Source organism: Erpetoichthys calabaricus, chromosome 11 (genome assembly GCF_900747795.2).
Source record: "Erpetoichthys calabaricus chromosome 11, fErpCal1.3, whole genome shotgun sequence".
In the NCBI taxonomy this organism is placed as follows: Eukaryota; Metazoa; Chordata; class Cladistia; order Polypteriformes; family Polypteridae; genus Erpetoichthys; species Erpetoichthys calabaricus.
The window spans coordinates 63077305-63086507 of NC_041404.2; the positions used below are offsets into that span (position 1 = coordinate 63077305).

Genomic DNA, 9203 nt, shown 5'->3' on the forward strand with positions numbered 1-9203 from the left:
GGCGAGCGCGCCGTTGCTCTCTACGAGGGGCTGCTCCGGTGGTCTTCCCTGGTCTCTTGCGGCTTAGGCGTCCCGATGGGCTGAGGACTCCGTTCCGTCACTTGTGTCACTTGTTCCTCGGTCCCCGGAGGCCGCACGAGAAGTTCGTATTGAGCGAATTGTGTCATCGCAGACACCCCCCCCCATCCCCCCCCCCCCCCCCCCCCCCCCCATCTCTCGTCCCTCCCTCTCTCCATCCCTCCCTCCTTCCTCGCGCGCGTGTCGCATCCCGGGGCTGGGGCTATATAAGCGCCCTCCCGTGCAGGGGCAGCTCGTAGGACAGCGACAGGCGCGCGGCTGCTCATCTGGATCGCCGGCGCTCGGCATTCGTGCACGGAAGGACCGATCGGAGCCGCTGCGGCATGACAAAGTGACACTTGAGGCCAGCCGCGATGTGTCCTTGATCGGCGCGCCTCTGGGGGGCTCCAGCATGATCTTTCTGGGACTTCTTCTGCCCGCTCTGCTGGGGGGTAAGCGCCACCGTCACTCCGTCCTCGATCCTGTCCTCTCCGCGGCGGCCGGAGGTCTGGTGTGTGTGTGGGGGGGTTGCGCCGCACGGTGTGCCGGCTCGGAGAGGAGCGGCGGAGACCCGGAACTTCCACGGGAGCATCTGTTGGACTGGGGTCGGGGAACACCGGGTGGGCTTCACGAGCTCTTGCGTTGGACTCCGCCAGACGGACCGAGTGCGCACGAGTGGGACCGCCGGACGAGTGGCGCTCGAGCTGTGACATCCCGGGGACGTCCTGCTGTGGCTCATCTTCATCCGCATCTGTCGCGGGACCCCCCGGCACGCACTTCGAGGGGGAGACGCTCGCAGTCGGGCAAAGTTACGGACGCCGCATGGCGGAAACTTTACGGCTCGTTATGTAACGACGTGAAGGCGACCGGCAGCCGATCGGTTTCTCTAGCCGTGCGCGACCTTCATCGGTCCTGGTGGTCAAAACAGGCGGGGGGAGGACGAGCGCACAGGACGCGGGAGTCCCGCCAGGCAAGTGTGTGTGTGTGTGTGTGAATGTGTGCGTCCGCCGGGGGTCTCGGTGTGTTGTGTATGTGTTGGAGCCAAGCATGGCATAACGGAACAGCTGGACATTCGGACACGACGCGACATCGGGAGGGAAGCAGCGTCCTACCCGGGGGTCTCCTGCCTTCTGTTCAGCGCTGCCCGGACAAACGGCGGCCCACCGCGACTCAGAACGGGAACCTGACGTCACCACGTTTAATGCCAGTCGGCTTATTGGGTTTTATAAAAGTGACACTTTAGAGTGACAACAGTGAAAGAGAAAATGGGACAAAAATAAAAACAACAACACAGGACGGCCAGGAGCGCGACGTGCGACATCAGAAACACATCAGGTGACAATTTCAAGAACGTTAAATGCAAGGCACTTTCTCTTCGATTATGTTCTATCTTATTATTTTATATTATATTATATTATATTATATTATTTTCTATTCTATTCTATTCTATTATAATGTCTTTCTCGTTTTCTCTGTTCGTGCTGCATCTCGTGTTTTGGTGTCTTTTGAAGACGCGCGTTGTCATCAGACATTTTTGGACCTGCGCTGACACACTTTGGGGGTCCTCATTTGGTCTCATGACGTAGTCTTCCTCGTTTCTTTTTATTCTCTTCTCCGTTGTTTGGATGCTTGCACTTTTCCTTCTTGTGTGCTTTGTAAGTCGCTTTGGATAACGGCGCCTGCTTAATCATCATCATCCTCATTATTCGATTATCGGCCAATCCCAGGACTGGACGGCTGTCTGATCCCAGGCCCCCTGCGACCCCCCCCCCCCCCCCCCCCCCCGGAATGGTGGCTTTCAGGCTGACTGATCTGATGGTTTCTTTCACGCTCCTTGCTACCTCGGCGACATCCCCGACTTCTCGCGCTCTTTTTCTATTCCTGCCTTGCCCCCGATACTTGCTGGGTTTGGCTCCGCCCTCCCCGCGACCCTCGTCTGGCTTCTGGTCAGTTCCACGAGGTCCGTACTCACTACGCGCTAACACGTTCGGAGGCGACCCCCTCTGTGACGACCCCACGAGTGTCCGGTGCCGAACTCGCCCTTCTAGACGCGGCGCAGCCCATGCCCCCCCCTCCGCCCCCCCCGGTGGTCTCAGGCTTTAGTCAAGCCGCGTATGCCAGGGGTCCTCCTCACATTCACTGCGGACCCCTTCTGATTTTTGTTGCTCTTTTTATTCTTTTTGTATTTTTTCATTTCCTTATTTTCACTTTCTTTCTTTCTGCCTCAGCGCTCCTCCTCCGCTCGCCGTTTCACTCCCGCCCGACGGCGCCGACCCCTAGCATCTCGGGGGTCTTTCAGGCCAGTTTCCAGATGGTGTATTACTGGTGTGGTCTTGGGCTGACCCCCGAAGTACCTCAGTGCCACCTCGTTGGTCCTCTGGGCACACTGGGTACTCTTTGAACTCTGGTAGAGTGCCCTGTTATGCCCACCGTTTCTGTCATTTCTGCTCAGTCACTGCAGGCGGTGCTTAAGCGCACAGTGTTGGGCGGAGTGCCCCCATGTGTGCCCCTTAGGGCTCTAGGCGTTTTGGGTGGGCACAGTCTACGAAGGGTCAGACTGAGTGTCCCTTTTAGTGGGCAACTGTGAAAATGGGAGGCAGTGGAGCCCCCTAGTGGCTGTGGTGTTGGCCCCCGAGCACGAGGTCACCAACAGTGCAGTCCACACAACTGACGGACCCCCGTGTGTGGAAATCAGCAAACGTCAAAGCGTTAGGCCACACTTTGGAGAAAGGTGCTATATAAAATGACAACCCTGTGCCAGCACAGAAAGCTACTTTACACCCCACAAAGAGTCTCCCAGTTCTGACTGCTCATGTGACCCTGAGCCTGTCACCGCCAACGCTGGCACACCTGCTGCAGTGACATGGAGGGGACAGTCATGTAGTTCTGTACTTGGAGAGGGTTTGCCATCTTGTGGGTCACAGGCCGACTTGCCCCCTCAGCACTCCTGACGTACCTGTGGCATTCATTATGAAAGGCGCTATATAAGTGGGCTCAGACTCGCTGTGTGATGCTCTAGCATGTCGTCCTGTGAGTTCCTGGACGGCTCACCTGCACCTGTCAAGTGTCTTACATGTCACCCATCACTGAAAGGCGCTATATTGACATCTTCAGGTCCCCGACTACTCATGTGACCCTGAGCGGCCACCTCACACACTTGTCAAATGTCCTGCCGTGTCACCACAAGGCACTACATACCCACGTTCAGTCCACCCAAGTGACCCCTGACCTGAGGCGGTCCACTGTCATCGCTGTCCTCCTCTGCCCGTCCAGGGAGTCCCCAGGGGTGTCTGTGGTGTCCGCCCCCCCTCCACACCGGTCATTCGGCATTAGCAGGTCACTCCCAGGCACTGTGTCCCTGTCCCTCAGAGCCGAGGCTGGCTGGTCACTGTCAGGGATCGAGGGTCCAGGCTCCGCCTCCATGTTGCTGACCCTGGCGTCCAAAGCAACTTCCAAATCATAAGTGTGTGCATGAATTGCACCTGTGCTGTAGTGCCTGTCATGGCGTGTTGTGACCAAAGGAGTCAGCTGAACTCGTCACCAGCTGCTTCATAACCGCTAGGCCACAAATCACAGTGGCAGCCTTTACTGGAGTGGCACCCATCTGGGCATAGGACATGCCAACAGACCTCCATGTGGCACGTCTACCAGGTGAGGAGCAGAGGCCACACGGGGGTCTTGTCACTCTGATGGTCAGACTGCTTTATATAGTGCCTTTAATAAGGCACCTTACAGGGCAATCAAGGTGTCCCATCAGCACCCGTCCTGTGACACCCTTCTGAGGCCTGCCCGCACTAATATGTCACAAAGACCCGCTGGGTGTACAAAGTGAGAGACACAAAAGAAAAGCAACACAGCAAACTGGGGGCCGGGGGGACCCTGCACAGCTGGTGACCCCATTCCAGACCTCTGCTTTAGCTGGTATGACTGGGTGACCTTTGACCTGATCTCTGTGCCCACTGCCTGTCTCCGGTGCCCACATGCCCATTGCTTCTTGCTTTTCTCCCCACCAGGAAGCACGCAGGCCAGCCATGGCGGACCCCCACTTGACTGCGTGGATGCAGAGAGGCTCTGCCTGCTGGACCACCAATGCAACAGCAGCTACCGGATACTGGAGCACTGCGCCATCGAGGAGGCCATGTCCCTGCTGGGGTGGGACGCGCGGAAGGAGTGTGTGAGCGCCGAGGCCGAGCTCGAGAGGAGCCCGCTGTCCGGGTGCAAATGCCACCGCGGCAGTAAGAAGGAGGAGCAGTGCCTGAAGGTGTACTGGACCAGCCGCTTCTCACACAGTAAGCCAGCGTCGGCACAGGGGCGGCAGGTGGGCACAGCGGTGTGTGGGAGGGCGAGAGGAGGGGCTTAAGCAACAGTGGGAGGAGCTTCATTAGAAGATTGGGCACAAGGTAACAATGCGGTGAAGTGTGCAGTGAGTGCCACTCGAGTGAGGGCACAGGGTGACCCCGGAGTATGCAGGGTGTGCCATGTGGTCATTGTGGAGGGCGTAAATCGGGTAGCAAAGTGTGGAAGGTGTGAAGTGGGCTTCGGGGTGTGATGGTACAAGGGTCTGCCCATCCAAAGCTGCCTAACCTCGTGGCGGGTGCTAAGTGCTCATTGGTTGACTGGGAATGTGCAGTGTGATGGGCACAGAAAATGAAATGGGGTCTCAGGGTCCAGGTGGGAACTTTTAACAGGAACCAGGGCAGGGCATCAGACCTGAAATGAGTGCCCTCTGGCAGCTGAATAGCCAAAGTGGTGTGCCAAGACATAGCATGCCCAATCCTGCACCCTGATGGTCAGGGTCCTGATTCTGTGAGGTGCGGCTGGCTGTCACAAGTGTCACCAGTTGGCTGGAGATGTCACTGTGCAGATGTGAGCTGGCAGCCTGGTTGAAGGCAGGATGGCAAGTCAGTGGGACAGGGACAAATGACCGAGCTGTGACTAACGAGTAGGCCACAGGTGTGACTGCCCTGAAAGACACTATACAAAATTACAATGACATGACTCAATGCCCGCTTGATGCCTCCCACAGGATACCACGAGCTGGACGTCTCGCCATACGTGGAGATGGACACGGAGCCCACGTGGAATGGAGACGGCTCTCGGCTAGCGGGCATCCTCTCAGGTAGGCTCATGTTTGCCCCCAAATGCTCCCCTACTCCATGGCGCCCTCTGCTGGCCCTTGGCAGTCACACATCCTACTTCTCTTTCCAGGGTCGAGTGTGCCCACCGATGTGGAGAATCAGTGCTTGGAGGCGGCACAGGCCTGCGGCCTTTACGAGAAGTGTGGCAACCTGCGCTCCGAGTACGTGCTGGCGTGCACCAAGAGAGCCCCCAACAGCGAAACCTGCAACCGACAGAAGTGCCACAAGGCGCTGCGCCGCTTCCTGGACCGCGTGCCCGAGGAGTACGTCTTTGGCGTGCTCTTCTGCCAGTGCAACAACACGCTGTGTGGGGAGCGCAGGAGGAAGACCATCGTGCCATCCTGCTCTTTCGAGGAGAGGGAGAAGCCCAACTGCATGACCCTGCAGCACATGTGCATGAAGGACGACCTGTGCAGGTGAGGGCAGCCACAGGGGGCACAGGCTGGGCACTCTGGCCAGCAGACCCTTCCCTCCATCCTACTTACTGCCTTTTGGGCCAAACTGGCACTCAGTGCCCCTGCTGAATGCCAATGTGCTGCTGACGCTCTTCATTCAATCGATGGCAGGTGCTGTAAGTTTACGAGATGCCAGGTTGTCATGCCGCCCGCCTGCCACCCTCCCTGGCTGTTCGTGTGACATCTTGGATTTCTCCGTCCTCGCTTCATGTGTTCTGCCTGACGGCTTTCTGTCTCCTCAGGTCTCGGCTGGTGGATTTCCAGCACAACTGTCAGCCGCTGTCAATGTCGCGGACCACCTGCCCGAGGGACAACGCCATGGCCTGTCTGAGGTCCTACGTTGGTCTGATTGGTAAGGCCGCGGAGGGTACTGCCTCAGTAAGGGGGCGGGGCAAAAAAAAAGATAGACGGACAGGCGCCATTCAAGAATGTCTGTGTGCCCCCAGGTACCATCGTGACGCCCAACTACATGTCCAACAATGGCACCGAGGTGGCATACTGGTGCACCTGTGAGGCCAGCGGCAACCAGCGGCAGCACTGTGAAAAAATCCTGACCATGTTCAACCAGAACAGCTGTCTGCGTGAGTAACACTGGCATAAGGGAGCGGGCACCATGGGTGGGCACAGCAGGATGAAGACCCAGTGGTCAAGGCAGCAGGCACATAGAGTGGGCTCAATCTGTGTAAAGCAACAGTGCCTGGAAATCTGCAGGCGAGGGAGCGGCCATTAGGGGTGGCACATGAAGAGGGTTCATTGTGTGAGGCACCAGGCAGTGGCACGCTAATGAATTTTAACAACTGACAGAGAATGAGGTAGTGCCCACAGCAAAACTAATAGCAGGACATCGGCATGATGGGCAATATCTGGGTGCCACATACACAAAGAGTGCCATTGACAAATCATATGACTTATTAAATGACTTAAAGGGGGTGCCCGCTGATCAAATGAGACCCAGATAAAGTGATGCCACATGGGCATTGTGGAATAGACTTGCATGTGAATGGCACACAATGGCACTATGGGCTGTTGGCAAATGGCTTGGAGTGACAGAGCTGGGCAAAGGTCACAGAATGAGATAACACTGGCACAGTGTATTTGTTCCTACAGCGCTTTTTATGTGATAGGTACATGCTAGTACAATGTGCTGCTGGCAAATGGCTGATGCTGGCACAGTTGGCAAATTGAGAGAAGTTGCAGTGCAAATTGTTTTTGCAGAATGGGTGGGAGCAGCACACTGGCACAGTGATCTGCATTTAAAGAGCTGACATGGAAGAAGCGGGCACTGGCATCTCGATCAAGTGGTAAAAGGTGCCACAAGCACAGATGCCATCACCTGATCCAGCATCTACTGAATACTATGATCAGACTGTGCAAACTGGTGAATTAGCAATATGGCAGTAGTGCCCAGCACCCTGGGTTCAACTTCTGGACAGTTTGTAGACATGGTGGCATATTAACACTTTAGCATCCAGAGTTTGTTCCAATTAGTAAGACTGGCAGCAAACTGAAGGTCAAAGGGCACATACACTGGCGCATGGAGGCATTTGTTGTGCATTCATACTGACCATGCCATCATGCTGGGAAGCACTCACTAGGGATTTGAGTGCCATGGTCATGTGTAAGGGTACACCAGGGACAGAGACAGAGAGAGAGAAGGTGCCAGCTGACTAAACTCTGATTGGTACAGCGGGCACTTCATCAGAGGTGACGTCATAGGGGAAGCACACAAGGTGTGAGAAAGATGGCGCATGTGTTAATCTCCTCTCTTCTCCCTTGCAGAGAACGCCATCAAAGCGCTAAACAGCGATGCCCATCACACCCTGGAGGGCACGCAGACGTCGGCCAGGTCCTCCCAGCACTTCCAGGACGACGACATGAACGTGCTGCCAGGGATTGTGGAGGTGAGCAGCACGCCTAGAGATTTCAACTGCGTGGGGGGCCTGTGCCCGCAGGCCGCCGCATCACGTAAGCTCATTAATATTCATGCCCATCTGTCCTCTGCCCTCAGGTAAAGCACGTTGATGTCGTCGTCAGTGGAGGTGGCAGAGTGGAGGTCAATCAGCCCATTTCTGAGAAGGCCACTGTGTCCAACAGCCACTCCGGAGCCACGGGATTTGGGTGGTCGGCGGCACTCCTGCCTCTGGCGCTGCTTCCGCTGCTGTAGACGAGGAGCAGACTGGCAGAGACTGCAGGCGGCGGTGGCGCGGTGCCATCGCTGTGCTCTTCTTATGCTCTTCTTTTTTGCTCGTTTCGCTCTTTGAGACCCTCCAAGTCACTGTCCTCCTCTCTTTGATTGGCATCTGCCTCCTCTGGACGATTCCACCTGGAAAGGTCAGAAAGCAGTGGACAATCACTGGCAACAATGGCGAGGGGCGGAACAGTCCGGCAAATGTCCTCATTCAGGGAGCGGGCATCACAAGGCCGGTCCACGTGAGGGTACAAAATGGGACGGTCACTCTCGTGGAAGCCAGCTGCTGTGCTTTGTGCCAACAGACAGAACCTAAAAGTGGACACAAGTCAGAGATGTCAATGCCATGCAGAATGACCAGAGAAACCTCTAGTGGACACTGGGGGTCAGTGAAGCCCAGTGAAGTAAGGAGGCAGCTGGCCTGTGCTGGAGGGTTGGCTCCTTTGACCTGCCCGGCCCCTGAGCTTCATGTCCACCCGTCCATCTGTCTGTCTGCTTCAGGTGCCACACGTGAATGCCACCGGGATTTCATGGACGCTCGCATGTAATCAAGCTGGGCTCCCATTAGCAGGCGTGTGAAGACCCTGAGAAGAATGAGTATGAAGTGAGGGGTCAGTAGTGGTCCATGACAGTCAGGCTATGGAGTGGTCATCATTTAAGGGGCTTCATCACTCAGCGAGGGGACACGTCACATTGGGTTGGTCAGCTGGACCTCCACCTCCACTAATTTGATGGCCTGAGCCGGTCAGCCGCAGGGTCTGCCATGAGACCCCTCCAGAGTCAAAGGTTCAGGTCTTCTGATGCCTACATGGCCTGAAGAGAGTGGCCTGGGTCAGTGTGCCCTGTGCTGGACTGGCACATGGCTGACCCTGCCTTGTGCCCAATGGTAGCAGGACAGACTAAGTGGATTAGGTTAAGAATGATTCAGAGTGGGCACCGGTGCCAGATGGGAGTTACTGCCAGTCACCTGGCATCAGAGGGCGGGTGCACACCAGGGACACTGGCAGCTGGCTGTGACAGCATGTTGGACTGGGCACTTTAAGGCCCAAGTTGGTGTCATTCAAGCACCAGGGGCACAATCAGGGAGCAGTAGCAGAGTCAGGTGTGTCCCCCGGGCTCGTAATCAGACCTGTGACCAAGGCCGGCCCCTCAGGTACTGCCAACGTCTATGCCAAAGAACACATGCCAGGCCCGTGGCAGAGACATCAGCAGGCTGTGCCATAATAACTTTACGTGGGCTCATGCAGGCGACCCAGAGCAGACCAGAGTGGAGTTTGTGTCATCGGGTTCATAGGCCGATGTCACCGTCAGGCCCCACAGCGTCACTTGGCTGTGCCAGCCGAGAGCGGCATTCCGAGTTGGGCC

General features: G+C 56.6%; 1 protein-coding gene across 1 annotated transcript; it reads left to right on the forward strand.

The window, feature by feature from the left end:
• Nucleotides 1-305: 305 nt before the first annotated feature.
• gfra3 (GDNF family receptor alpha 3) lies at nt 306-8552 on the forward strand. Its single transcript, XM_028813191.2, has 8 exons — nt 306-509; nt 4071-4346; nt 5084-5176; nt 5266-5611; nt 5893-6002; nt 6097-6231; nt 7430-7551; nt 7659-8552. The coding sequence occupies exons 1-8, from the start codon at nt 470-472 to the stop codon at nt 7812-7814; spliced, it is 1278 nt and encodes a 425-aa protein (XP_028669024.1). The 5' UTR covers nt 306-469; the 3' UTR covers nt 7815-8552.
• The last annotated feature ends 651 nt before the right edge of the window (nt 8553-9203 follow it).